The sequence below is a fragment of the Nerophis lumbriciformis genome, linkage group LG22 (assembly GCF_033978685.3).
Source record: "Nerophis lumbriciformis linkage group LG22, RoL_Nlum_v2.1, whole genome shotgun sequence".
NCBI lineage: Eukaryota > Metazoa > Chordata > Actinopteri > Syngnathiformes > Syngnathidae > Nerophis > Nerophis lumbriciformis.
This window is the reverse complement of record NC_084569.2, coordinates 33,903,708-33,918,466: the sequence shown is the minus strand read 5'-3', so window position 1 is coordinate 33,918,466 and position 14,759 is coordinate 33,903,708. Positions and strand designations below refer to the sequence as shown.

The following is a 14,759-nucleotide window of genomic DNA, read 5'->3' as shown; positions in this document are numbered from 1 at the left end:
GATTGAACCAGTAACCCTCAGATTGCTGGCACAGCCACCCTCCCAACTTTGCCACGCCGTCCCCCGTATGGGAAACACTAAAATAGGTTTGGAACTACAAATTTACTTTTTTTTTACTGTTGGTAAACAAAAGAAAGCTGCCTTCGAATGCTTTTTAACCATAAAAGGGCCCATAGCGGCCCTTGCTGTGACACTCGTTGCCACTCGCTGCTCGTTGAGAAGAGAATCTGTAAAAGTATCATCCTTAGGTTTGTTAGTTGTTTTTTAATTTTTAAAGTATCTCAAAGAGTCTGATTACTCAATAAAGTTACTAAGTTGTCAACGCAGTTTTCTCCTGCTCCGTCTTCCTATTCTCTGGCTGACCGACTGTTTATACCGGTGCTGACAAATCTATTTGCGACAGCCCAAATTTTTTTATTTTCAGTGGGCCTCCTGTAATAAATAAATTAATATATAGGAAATGTAGATTCCTAATTCAGCCTTTAGCTTGACGCTCCTCTACTTTCTCCTGCTCCGCTTGCTGCGGCAACAACAAACAAACTCCAGACGCTCCTCTTCGTTTTGTATCGTTTACTTGTCACTTAATTATTCAAAAACGTAAAACAATAACGATGTGGGAACAAATGAATGGCAAAATAAAGAGAGTTTGTTACAGTAGGTGTTAGAAAAAGCAAGACTAAGAAAAAGTAAGAGTGAGGTTAAAAAACTGCGTGGCTCAATTCCCCCCGCACCTGACTGCCATTACCCATAATACCTTGTGTCCAAAAACCCAATCTACCACACAGATCCTTCCGCCATATATGCAATCAAACAGTTACGTCATCAAATTATTTAGACATATGTAATAATTACAAATAAAGTGTACCTTATGATTATTCTAAGCATGCAAATAAAGTAAATAGTCCTATTTTGGCTGAATAAACATAAAGCACCTTCCATAAAATGTAAATTAACTTAAACGGTATTTAGGCTCCTACAGGAAACATTAGAATGAATAACTTGAGTGATTGCATAAATTAAATGGCTTGTCTTTATGAAGTGCTTAAATGTACATGTGATTGAGCGAGCATGCTGTGTGGATGAGCTTTGTTTAAATTAAGAAAGGTGGTTCTTGTTGTTAAAAACTGACACGCAGTGATTGCTTTATAGTCATTCTCGGACGCATGTGCAGGTGCATTTGTATGGGCCCATGGCCCACCTCTTCCGGTTGTGCTAGAGAAGGAAAAGTAGTACCTTAACTGGTTCTGCCATGGAGCTTTAAACTCAAAACACTTGTATCTCAAATCGTCACCTTTACATTCACTTTCTTCCTTCCAATGGTTGGAAAACAAAGTTAGGTCCATCTTTATCTGTAAGCTAATGCTAGCGAGTAAGACCGGATGTTTTGGGTGGATCTTACGGGGTTCACTGTGGCAGTTAATAGTTAGGATGATTTTTGCTTGCAGCTTAAAGCATAACAATTAGCCGAGAGACAGCTCAAATCTCAAACGCTCCTAGTTGGGGCACTCTTAAGTTGAAGTTCCACTGTACTAAGATTAACTAAGAGAATGTGTTAGTGGACTCACTTGATTGTTTTATTAAATACAATAAACAAGCTCAGAGTCATGTGCATTGGTTGTCAATCTACCACTAACTGTATATGGAGTAGGGATGTCCCGATCCGATATTTGGATCGGATCGGCCGCCGATATTTGCAAAAGAATGCGTATCGGCAAGGCATGGGAAAATGCCGATCCAGATCCAGTTAAAAAAAAAAACTCCGCTCCGTGTTTTCCAACGCACCTATTTAAATAATACATTCCACTTTTCTGCTGCTCCCTAATTTCCGTTCCGCATTTTCCAGCACACCTTCAACACATCCACAGGTCTGTGGATTCTCACGCAGTTGCTTTTAGCTGCTGGCATTACACGACAGGCTCTTCTCACTCTTTTCTGTGTCTCCCTCTCACAGACAGCAAGCGCACCTTCTTACACACGTCACATACTGTCACGTCATACGTCACATACTGTCACGTCATACGTCACATACGTACACGTCCTCCCCGAGCAGAGAGGTTGCAGCATGGCTAACGTTAGCTGTGATGCTAGCGCAGCCGTGTGACCAACGTTCTCTCTAAGGTGCGCGCTTGTGCAGTTGCGCACTGTTTAAACGTCCTCTGCGCATAGCAATTATATGCCACGCACAAAATCAAATAAAAAAATAAGCGCATAACAGTTTTCGACACACGGACACGACAGAGTTAACAGTTTTCGTCATTGTTCAAATATTATAACGTCTGTCGAGACGCTTATCTCCGTTCGGTGCCACACGTCCACACCATCAAAATGCCGAGGCAAAAATTTCCAGATCAACACCGTATGAAAAAATTTGTGATTTTTTTAGTTGTGATTTCCTTCTCTGCATGAAAGTTTAAAAGTAGCATATATGAATGCAGTATGAAGAAGAATGTTTTAATGTAGACATGCAAGCCTTGAAAGAAAAGGATGAAAATCAAGACTACATTTCCTGCAAATGGATGCATTTCTACCCTATATTTTAACTTTAGATTTATTCTCATATCAAACTCTTTTGGCTGTCTTTTTGACACTTACATCCGGCGCCCCCCTCCACACCCCGGATTATAAATAATGTAAATAATTCAATGTGATTATCTTGTGTGATGACTGTATTATGATGATAGTATATATCTGATAGTATATATCCGTATCATGAATCAATTTAAGTGGACCCCGACTTAAACAAGTTGAAAAACTTATTCGGGTGTTACCATTTAGTGGTCAATTGTACGGAATATGTACCTCACTGTGCAACCTACTAATAAAAGTCTCAATCAATCAATCAAAACACATAGAATCATCATACTGATGTGATTATATGCATCAAGTGTTCATTCAAGGCTAAGGCAAAATATCGAGATATATATCGTGTATCGCAATATGGCCTTAAAATATTGCAATATTAAAAAAAGGCCATATCGCCCAGCCCTAGTTCAATGATGCCATTTCTGTTTGTCATGTATAATTTTGTCTATTTTGTGTTTATCCTTGAATAAACTGGTCAGTTTCTTGTTACCAACCATTGTGTATTATTCAAACTCCCCTAATTCAGCTGGCTAGTTGTTATCAAGAGTACTAAAACCCTTTTCAACATGATTCTGACAACTAAGTAGGCTAAATAACTTTAAACTTTAATACATGCTCGGATAGGCCCTTATCGGTCAGTATCGGTATCGGTCAGTATCGGTATCGGATCGGAAGTGCAAAAACAATATCGGTATCGGATCGGAAGTGCAAAAACCTGGATCGGGACATCCCTAATATGGATCAATTGTCCTGCCCTTTTTTGTTTGTTTACAGCTGGTAATGAGCAACCTCCAGTCCATCTTGGAGAGCGTGGACACACCAGAGCTGCTTTGTCAAAGTGTCAAATGTATTCTTCAAGTGGCTCGCAGCTTCCCGCATATCTTCAGCACCAATTTTAGGGTGAGCTGATGCTGGTGCCTATGTCTGTGACACACAGAAACACCAAGTACTCACAATTCACTCTGATTGTGGCGCATGCAGACTTTATGGTAATATTGTCCTCCGCATCATTGAGTGGTACTTATGTTCCACAGGACACAGTGGATATCTTGGTGGGCTGGCACATTGACCACACTCAGAAGCAAGCACTCACTCAGCAGGTGTCAGGTCAGTGATTTTTCTTCACGCAATGTTTGAGGATTTTTACAATGTCGTTTCAACACAGTCAATTTCAAAGGGCATTTTGGTAATTTTTAAGCTGTTTTTGCTAATTGTGTGACATTTGTACTGTATACAATACTTTATGTTGTATTTGTGCTTTTTTGATGGATAGATAAAATAATACTGTCTTGCTGCTGTGTGTTAACAGGCTGGTTGCAGAGTCTGGAGCAATTCTGGGTGGCGGACTTGTCTTTTTCAACCACTCTGCTAGGACAGTTCTTGGAGGACATGGAAGCATACGCAGAGGTGAGGTTAAATACTATATATACACTGCTGTACGGTGCAACAAATTTACTCGTAAATGCGACTAAAAATAGACTGCGCGACTTGGGGAAAAAAAACAACTATTGGGATTTCAACCCTTTAATCGCATTTTGCTTCCTAAAAGAAATCAATCAAAATTTGATCAAACTAGAGCAGGGGTCGGCAACCTTTACCAGTCAAAGAGCCATTTTGACCAGTTTCACAAATTATAGAAAACAATGGGAGCCGCAAAAAATGTATGAAATTTTAAATGAATTAACACTGTATACAAAGGTTTTTTTTTGCTTTGTGCTATGTATTAACCAGGGGTCTCAGACACTCCGCCCACGCCTTTATATGGGATTTGCAAGCTGGTGCGGCACGCAGGTTTTAACTGAATGACGCTTGTCAGCGTCATGCGTGCCGTGTTGGTAAAGTATATAACACCCGCCATTAACAGTGTGCCTGATCAGCCTCACGTTGTAGGTGGCTTTTGCTTGCTCACGTAGGTGATAGCAACGCATACTTGCTCAACAACCACACAGGTTACACTGACGGTGGCGGTATTAATTTTTTTTTTAACACTCTTACTAATAATGCGCCACACTGTGAACCCACACCAAACAAGAATAACAAACACATTTCGGTAGAACATCTGCACCTTAACACAACATAAACACAACAGGACAAATACCCAGAATCCCATGCAGCCCTAACTCTTCCGGGATACATTATCCCCCCCCCCCCCCCCCGCTACCAAACCCCGCCCACCTCAACCGACGCACAGAGAGAGGGGGGGGTTGATGTGTGAGGGAGCAGGGTTGAGGTGGGCGGGGTTTGGTGGTAGCAGGGGTGTATAATATAGCCCGGAAGAGTCAGGGCTGCATGGGATTCTGGGTGTTTGTTCTGTTGTGTTTATGTTGTGTTAAGGTGCAGATGTTCTCCCAAAATGTGTTTGTCATTCTTGTTTGGTTTTGGTTCAAAGTGTGGCGCATTATTAGTAAGAGTGTTAAAGTTGTTTTATATGGTCACCGTCAGTGTAACCTGTGTGGCTGTTGACCAAGTATGCCTTGCTGTCACGTACGTGTGGAAGCAGAAGATGTGTATTGTATAACAAGTGTTAGGCTAGCACGCTGTAAATATAAATTGTAGAAGGCTCCAAATGTTGTACCATCATGGTACGCCCTTATTATAGCTGTAAGGGTGAAAATTGGTGAATATAAATCCCGGGGGAGTTTTCTGCGAGAGAAACTGAAATCCGTGAATCCGGAAGTCTCACGGGAAAATCGGGGGGTTCAGCAAGTAAGCTGCTGAGCCGCATCAGAGTGATCAAAGAGCCGCATGCGGCTCCGGAGCCGCGGGTTGCCGACCCCTGAACTAGAGTAAAATGTTTGCCCACTTGTTTAGCATTTTTGAAATAAATTCATAACCAAATGAACAAGTGATTGACGCGGAAGCTGAAAGCTGTCCTGTGTCCCTTCCTCCTGTACCACGCACAGAGGGGTGCCCTGTTCCTCCTCGTTTACACATTCAGGCTGACTCAGCCTTTCCAACACGGAAGAAAGAAGATCTTAGTTGGGTTGTTTAGTTTTGAAAGAGTTTATGTATAGAAAGCTGCGAGTTTGTCGGTGGAATGCAAGTTAGTCAGTGGCGCCTATTTCGGCGCTAGAAGGTGGACCATTGCTAATGGTTTACAAAGTTATGTTGATCTCTAGCTATAACCTTTTGCTAACGAGTAAGACCAGATGTTTTGGAGTGGATTTTACAGGGTTCACTGTGGTGTTCGCCATGCCAACTAGCGGCAGGGAAGTTCGAAACTTAAATTTATGCTTGCAACTTAAAGCATAGCAATAAGCCAAGTGACAGCCAGTACCTCAAAATATTCGTAAGTTGAGATACCACTGTATTTTGAAAACTTGCAATTATGACTTTCTCAGAAAGTGTAAAATGTTGCCATAACTTTGGGGGGGGGGAAAATGTGTGTCCATGCAATATTTTGACTCTTTTCTCTTTTTAGGATCTGAACCATGTCATGTCAGGCGAGGCACCAGATGAAGACATCCCGCCTCCTGCGGTGTCTCTGCCAAAGCTGGCAGCTCTGTTGAGAGTGTTTAGTACAGTGGTTCGCAGTATCGGAGAGCTATTCAACCCCATCAGAGGACCACCTATCACTGAAGTCTATGTCAATGATGTAAGACTGGCACACAGGGAATCTATTTTCAAAATCCGAACCAATCAAGTCAATGTGGAAGATTTTAGATTACTTGAAATGTTGATTCAAAATGTATTTATTTGTATTATGGTTCAAAGTATTGTCACAGATGGACCAAAAAAATTAATATTAAATGAAAACTCTATTTCCTAATTGAATTCACCAGCAAATCAACTGTATTTTGACCCGGGCTTTCCTGTGCTACTTTTAGGTTCTCAACCGGGTTCTGAACTGTGTGACTGCAGCCAAGCAGGTTCAGTTCTCTGAGGCAGTTCTAACTGCTGCAAACGAGTGTCTGGGTGTCTTGCTGGCCAGCATGGAGCCCTGCGGTAAACTGATGGAGACAGTCCTGGCTTATGGCCTGGACCAGCTGGGCAACTGCCGGGCTTGTGGTTCTGACTACAACCTGGCAGTGCTCAGCCTTCTCATTCTGGTATGGTCACCTTTTATTAAAGATTAGGTATCAAAGTCCTTGAACGATAAATCTGAAAAAAAAATTAGCAAGTCATGATCCTTTTTTTTTTTTTTTTTTTTTTGACGGCTTATACTGTATTTTCTGAACTATAAGCCGCAGATATATACCAGTCCGTTCTAAAATGAGATTTTTACATGGGAAGATTTTGTAAATGTTTCTTTGCATACCTTAATTGTTTCCAAACGGTGCCCGTAACATGGCAGTAAAACAGCTGATCACACAAAACAGAAGAGTAATTGATGGTTTTCTTCATTCTTTATGAGATGAATAAGATTTTCTCCTTTTTTTTAAATAAGGTTCAAGATGTTTATCAGGCTTTTTCTTCCTTGTACTTTGTAGACACTTTGATTTTGAATAGTTTTTTTTTTACAGTGGATCATTTTAGTACATTGTTTGATTTCTTTGCTTAATCCATTCCATAATTTAGCCTCAAGTGAAGAAAAATCCCTAGATTAGCCGGACCTTTGTATAAGGCGCACTAAAAGTAGCGGTTTATAGTCCGAAAATACGGTAATTCTACGTATTAAAGTTTTTTCTAAATATAATTCTAATTATAAAAAAAATGTATACAGTTAAATGATTGTTATTAATGTTGTGTGTGGAATAAGACTGGCACATTAAAAGTAAAAAAGAGTGAAGCGTGATGTAGAATTACAAACATTGCCATATAACTGTTAATTTGCTTTAAACCAGGATGCTGCTGTATAGGATTGCTCAACAAAGTTTTGTTGTGTTGTAAATACAATGTCAATAAAGCACCTATCCTATCCGCCCCTTGAGAAATATGAGCATTTCAGTACAGTACATACCGTATTGTATGTATCCCAGTGACTAACTGAGATCTTATTTGTTTCATTAACATCGCCTTTATTTGCTTTTATTTTTTGTATTACTAGTATGTGCATAAGGTATCACAATACCGTCTGTACAACTTTGTTTGTACACTTCCTCTTTCAGTTTCTTCTGCAGTTTGTTCAGGGATCAAACAAGCTTGGTCTAAATTATTTGCACCCTCCTGTCAATTGTAAAAAAAATAACACAAGATTGTAACTTTACAACATAACTTAATTGACACAAAACCATGGAGCAATCAAGTTGCACATAAATTAATTTCACGCACATTCTATGTTTTAGATTGTGGAACAAATCAACACAAAGCTACCTGCCTCCTTTGTGGAAAAACTTTTGGCACCGGACTCTCAGCTGCTGGAATTGCGCTTCCATCGAGAGAAAGAGGTTTGTAACCATGTGTTAATTAATATAAAACATGTTTGCAAGCCCTGCAACCCAATACTATTAGCAGTATGTGATAATGCATCAGATTACTATAGACTTAGTCTTTATTTTGTTGAAAGTCCTACATCGACTGAATGGTTTTACTCGGCACTGGCCCCATGTACTCAAGAACTACAGTACAGGCCAAAAGTTTGGACACACCTTCTCCTCATTCAATGCAATTTTTTTCTTTATTTTCATGACTATTTACATTGTCGATTGTCACTGAAGGTATCAATACTATGAACGGCCCCAAAATATTATTCCTTGCCATCCTGCAGCTCATAGTATAGGTCTCGGGTGTCAAACTCAAATACAGAGTGGGCCAGAATTTTAAACTGAACAAAGCCGCGGGCCATGGTTGAACAAATTAACCTTTTAATAGGGACCCAAACAAGTTTTGCATTGCATATTGAACAAGCAAGGCTTATTTAACTTTATAGTGACATGCAAAATCGAGTTTCAAATAATAATAATAATAATTCAAAAATATCAATGGCATATCAAATAAAAATGTAATGCCTCTTTTCTATTTGTAGCCTTCAAAGGTAAATAACAAAATAAACTTTTTCCACAGGCTAATAATACATTTGAAAATAAAATAACTAATGAATGAATCAAACATTCAACCCTTGAAGTAGCAAGAGAAAGGGGGGGGCGGGGTTTGGTGGTAGCGGGGGGGTTGTATATTGTAGCGTCCCGGAAGACTTTGTGCGGCAAGGGGTTCTGGGTATTTGTTCTGTTGTGTTAATGTTGTGTTACGGTGCGGATGTTCTCCCGAAATGTGTTTGTCATTCTTGTTTGGTGTGGTTTCACAGTGTGGCGCATATTTGTAACAGTGTTAAAGTTGTTAATGCGGCCACCCTCAGTGTGACCTGTATGGCTGTTGATCAAGTATATTTTGCATTCACTTATATGTGTGTGTAGAAGCCGCATATATCATGTGATAGGGGCCGGCACGCTGTTGTATGGAGGAAAAGCAGATGTGACGACAGGTTGTAGACGACGCTAAAGGCAGTGCCTTTAAGGCACTCCCCCAATATTGTTGTCCGGGTGGAAATCGGGAGAATGGTTGCCCCGGGAGACTTTTGAGAGGGGCACTGAAAATAATACTGGCGGTCTGGCTCTAATTTTAATTTGATATTGCCTCAAGGGCCAAATGAAATTACACGGCGGGCCAAATTTGACACCTATGGTATAGGTTGTTTTTAACTATGACAGTATAAACAGCCTACTCCATGTGTAGACAAACATGACAATTTCATGCCGCTCCAGTAACACTATTATATATTTATCGTATCCCACTGGGTAGTTTATAGTCGTGTCTGCTGCCATCTCCTCGACAAAGATTTTGTTTGCAGAACTCAGATCAGTTTGTGTGCGTAGTCACAAAGCCAATTATTAAAAAATATGTACTAGCCATATTACTGAAGCCGTTTTCTTCTACGGTAGGTATTAGGGATGTCCCGATCCAGGTTTTTGCACTTCCGATCCGATACCGATATTGTTTTTGCACTTCCGATCCGATGCCGATACTGAGCGATACCGATACTGACCGATACTGGCCTATCCGAGCATGTATTAAAGTTTAAAGTTATTTAGCCTACTTAGTTGTCAGAATCATGTTGAAAAGGGTTTTAGTACTCTTGATAACAACTAGCCAGCTGAATTAGGGGAGTTTGAATAATACACAATGGTTGGTAACAAGAAACTGACCTGTTTATTCAAGGATAAACACAAAATAGACAAAATTATACATGACAAACAGAAATGGCATCATTGAAACTAGGGCTGGGCGATATGGCCTTTTTTTAATATTGTGATATTTTAAGGCCATATTGCGATACACAATATATATCTCGATATTTTGCCTTAGCCTTGAATGAACACTTGATGCATATAATCACAGCAGTATGATGATTTTATGTGTTTTGATTGATTGATTGAGACTTTTATTAGTAGGTTGCACAGTGAAGTACATATTCCGTACAATTGACCACACACACCCGAATAAGTTTTTCAACTTGTTTAAGTCGGGGTCCACTTAAATTGATTCATGATACAGATATATACTATCAGATATATACTATCATCATAATACAGTCATCACACAAGATAATCACATTGAATTATTTACATTATTTATAATCCAGGGTGTGGAGGGGGGCGCCGGATGTAAGTGTCAAAAAGACAGCCAAAAGAGTTTGATATGAGAATAAATCTAAAGTTAAAATATAGGGTAGAAATGCACCCATTTGCAGGAAATGTAGTCTTGATTTTCAAAATTTTCTTTCAAGGCTTGCATTTCTACATTAAAACATTCTTCTTCATACTGCATTAATATATGCTACTTTTAAACTTTCATGCAGAGAAGGAAATCACAACTAAAAAAATCACTAATTTTTTCATACGGTGTTGATGTGGAAATGTTTGCCTCGGCATTTTGATGGTGTGGACGTGTGGCACAGAATGGAGATAAGCGTCTCAACAGACGTTACAATGATGACGAAAACTGTTTTCTCTGTCGTGTCTGTGTGTCGAAAATTGTTCTGCGCTTATTTTTTTATTTGATTTTGTGCGTGGCATATAATTGCTATGCGCAGAGGACGCTTGAGCTGTGCGCAATTGCACAAGCGCGCACCTTAGAGAGAACGTTGGTCAAACGGCTGCGCTAGCATCACAGCTAACGTTAGCCATGCTGCTACCTCTCTGCTGGGAGAGGGCGTATACGTATGTGACGTATGACGTGACAGTATGTAACGTGTGTAAGAAGGTGCGCTTGCTGTCTGTGAGAAGGAGACACAAGAAAGAGTGAGAAGAGCCTGTCGTGTAATGCCAGCAGCTAAAAGCAACTGCGTGAGAATCCACAGACCTGTGGATGTGTTGAAGGTGTGCTGGAAAATGCGGAACGGAAATTAGGGAGCAGCAGAAAAGTGGAATGTATTGTTTAAATCGGTGCGTTGGAAAACACGGACCGGAGGTTTTTTTTAAACTGGATCTGGATCGGCATTTTCCCATGCCTTGCCGATACGCATTTTTTGGCAAATTTCGGATAGGGACATCCCTAGTAGGTATACAGTGTTGCAAACAATTTGATGATGCCTTTTGGGATACAGTTTAGTTTTCTCATAATTTATGTCAATCAATCAATCAATCAATGTTTATTTATATAGCCCTAAATCACAAGTTGTATGTGTGCGCGCGCTGCAGGTGACGTCAGCTGTACATGGAGTGTATCGAGCACTCCTGAGTCTGAAAAACATTCCAACACTTGAGGCAGCTTATAAAATGGTATTGGGTGAGATGACATGTGCCCTGGTGAGCATTCTGGCTACCTTGGAGCCAACTTGTGGGGCCCTGCCACTCAGTAGCCCCTGCCTCAACATCCAGCACCCGGCTTTCACTTCAGTCACCGTCACTCCAGAGAAAGCACAGATTATCCTCATTTTCAACCTCAGCACTCTCACCACCATTGGAAACACCAAGAACTCTCTCATTGGCGTAAGTGGCACTACTGTGATTTATCAGTCTATATATTTTTCCTTCTTACTGATGTTATTGTGTTGTACCTGTTCAGATGTGGGCATTGTCTCCTACGGTCTTTGCCCTGCTCAGTCACAATCTGCTACTGGTGCACTCAGAGGTGGCCGTCTACTACCCTGCCATCCAGTATGCTGTGCTTTACACCCTCTACTCCCACTGCACAAGGTAATAGTCAAACTAGAGCACCACAGGTCATTACAGGTCAGACCTGCATACTATCATTGTTATTGTAGCAGCTAACCAAGATATACTGTATATGATTGTATTTCTTTCTAACTGGCCCTTTCTCTTTGTGTCTATCAGACATGACCATTTCATCTCATCCAGTTTGTCTTCATCGTCTCCTTCCCTGTTTGATGGTGCAGTCATCAGCACTGTCACAACAGCCACCAAGAAGCATTTTAGCACTCTACTCAGTCTTCTGGGGAATCTGCTAGGGAAGGAGCATCTCTACGCTGAAGCCAGGTTTTCTCTTCTCTCTGTTTTTCTCTTTGTTGTTGAACACACGCAAACATAAAAGCAGCAAATATTACACAAGCTTTGTGGGTCAGATGTTTACATGCCCATATTTAGTTGTGCTTTTACGGTTCAAATGATTGATTGAGAACTTTAAATTGCTATGATGCTCATTACTGTGATAAGTGTGTAAAACTGTGACCACAACTAGTAAGGAAGTGTAAGAATGGCACACATATAACTTGGTATGTTGATGTATCAGGAGGCTGCTGCTGACGTGGGCTCAAGAAATCTCACTGCTGATGAAAAAATCGGACACCTACAGTCCTCTTTTCTCCTTGCCCTCGTTCACCAAATTCTGCAGAGGCCTGCTATCTAACGGTGAGCCCAACATGTTCAAAGAGTCCGCTGTCCTTTTTGTAGGCTGACACATTTTATTAAATTAAAAAAATGACAATTTTCTTTCTGCTGTCTCGCCCATTAGCTCTGAATGAAGACCAGGGTATATGCCTTCAAACCTGCAACAGCTTACTCACCCTCTCTTCGTCATTATCCTCGGAGATTCTGCAGAGGTACACTCCAGTTACGCACACACCCATGAAGTGCATTCAGGAATTGAATAGAAATACATTAATAAAGTTGTTGGGTAGCTATTTTTTACTACTGTATTATGTTAAATGCAGTGGACCAACTGGTCAGTTAAAAAAAACAATTGACTCCTGGAGATTTTCTAGTTTCATATTTCCAGCTTTGGGGGAAGGCATGGCTTATGATTATCGACATGCACACAGGCGACCATATAGAGACAAATGAAATAAGATAATATAAATCTACTGTGTTTAGTTTTTATTAGAGATGTCCGATAACATCGGTCGATAGATGCTTTAAAATGTAATATCGGAAATTATCGGTATCGTTTTTTTTATTATCGGTATCTTTTTTCTTTTTTTTTTCTTTTTTTTTATTAAATCAACATACAAAACACAAGATACACTTACGATTAGTACACCCAACCCAAAAAACCTCCCTCCCCCATTTACACTCATTCACACTTATTCACACAAAAGGGTTGTTTCTTTCTGTTATTAATATTCTGGTTCCTACATTATATATCAATATATATCAATACAGTCTGCAAGGGATGCAGTCCAAAGCACACATGATTGTGCGTGCTGCTGGTCCACTAGTAGTACTAACCTTTAACAGTTAATTTTACTAATTTTCATTAATTACTAGTTTCTATGTAGCTGTTTTTATATTGTTTTACTTTCTTTTTTATTCAAGAAAATGTTTTTAATTTATTTATCTTATTTTATTTATTTTTTAAAAAAGGACCTTTTCTTCACCATACCTGGTTGTCCAAATTAGGCATAATAATGTGTTAACTCCACGACTGTATACATCAGTATCGGTTGGTATCGGTAATTAAGGGTTTGGTCAATATCGGATATCGGCAAAAAGCCATTATCGGACATCCCTAGTTTTTATTGAAATCATTTCCCATACACTAATTTAATTTTGGTGTCTGCCTTGGATAATTTTGGACGGCCACAAAAAGATTTGGCGTCTTTTTTTGTTTTGTTTTCTTTTGCTTTCTGCTCGCCCTCGCTCCCAAACGCACTATAAAAGGTTTGTGTGAGTGGCTTGTGGTTACAACTCCAAACAGTAGATGGCATCGAGGCTCTGCGTCGTCGGCTTACTTAGAGCTGCTGTTTGCAATTGTAACAGTACAGGCCAAAAGTTTGGACACACCTTCTCATTTCAAAGCGTTTTCTTTATTTTCTTGACTATTTACATTGTAGATTGTCACTGAAGGCATCACAACTATGACACCTGTGAAGTGAAAACCCTTTCAGGTGACCACTTCTTGAAGCTCGTAGAGAGAATGCCAAGAGTGTGCAAAACAGTAATCAAAGCAAAGGGTGGCTATTTTGAAGAAACTAGAATATAACACGTTTTCAGTTATTTCACCTTTTTTTGTTAAGTACATAACTCCACGTGTGTTCATTTATCATTTTGATGCCTTCAGTGAAAAACTACAATGTAAATACCGGTAGTCATGAAAATAAAGAAAACATATTGAATAAGAAGGTGTGTTCAAACCTTTGGCCTGTACTGTAAGGTAAATGCCCCTTCTATTGCACACTAATGAGAAAAAGGACACCAAGTCGCAGGAGTGGTGTTTTGGAGGGATTTATAACCACAATACTAGTATCTCAACAACAATTAGCTGCAATTTATCATCAGTTGCAACAAAATTAGAATTCTGACACAAGTCCTCTGTAGACTAAGCAACTATCCTATATCCAATCAAGAACCAGTTGCAAGTTGTTTAACTCCTGAACTTTTTAAATCACTGTATTTTTGAATCCATTGGTGGCTGCTGTTTGTTTTTCCCCCAACAAAGGGAAGCTCATTTTCAGCTTCCCCCTAAACCAGAGTACGGTCTGTAATACCCAATAAGATATAATGATGCTAGAATTCCCCTGCCCCCAAAAAAGCCACGTAGAGAATTAAAAAATTCTCCATATCAACTGGGAAACACGGACGGAAACTCGAAAAATGCTGTGGCAGTGGTTTACTGTTCAAGATCGTTGTTTTGCTCATTTTGCGTCATCTTAGACCAGGGGTCGGCAACCTTTACCAGTCAAAGAGCCATTTTGACCACTTTCACAAATTAAAGAAAACAATGGGGGCCACAAAAATCTTTTGAAATTTAAAATGAAATAGCACTGCATACAAAGTATTTTTTTTTTGCTTTGCGCTATGTATAAACCAAGGGTCTCAAACACGCGGCCCGCACCTTATTAT

At 39.9% G+C, this 14,759-nt stretch overlaps 1 protein-coding gene across 1 annotated transcript in view; it reads left to right on the top strand.

Moving 5' to 3' along the window:
• The window catches only part of smg1 (SMG1 nonsense mediated mRNA decay associated PI3K related kinase), a 148,048-nt gene that overhangs the window by 23,169 nt on the left and 110,120 nt on the right, over positions 1-14,759 (top strand). The window contains exons 7-17 of the mRNA XM_072915712.1: positions 3,358-3,483; positions 3,618-3,690; positions 3,893-3,990; positions 6,005-6,178; positions 6,411-6,632; positions 7,809-7,910; positions 11,160-11,450; positions 11,527-11,657; positions 11,796-11,957; positions 12,211-12,329; positions 12,433-12,520. Coding sequence (XP_072771813.1) covers positions 3,358-3,483; positions 3,618-3,690; positions 3,893-3,990; positions 6,005-6,178; positions 6,411-6,632; positions 7,809-7,910; positions 11,160-11,450; positions 11,527-11,657; positions 11,796-11,957; positions 12,211-12,329; positions 12,433-12,520 — 1,586 coding nt within the window. The remainder of the gene's footprint in view (positions 1-3,357; positions 3,484-3,617; positions 3,691-3,892; positions 3,991-6,004; positions 6,179-6,410; positions 6,633-7,808; positions 7,911-11,159; positions 11,451-11,526; positions 11,658-11,795; positions 11,958-12,210; positions 12,330-12,432; positions 12,521-14,759) is intronic.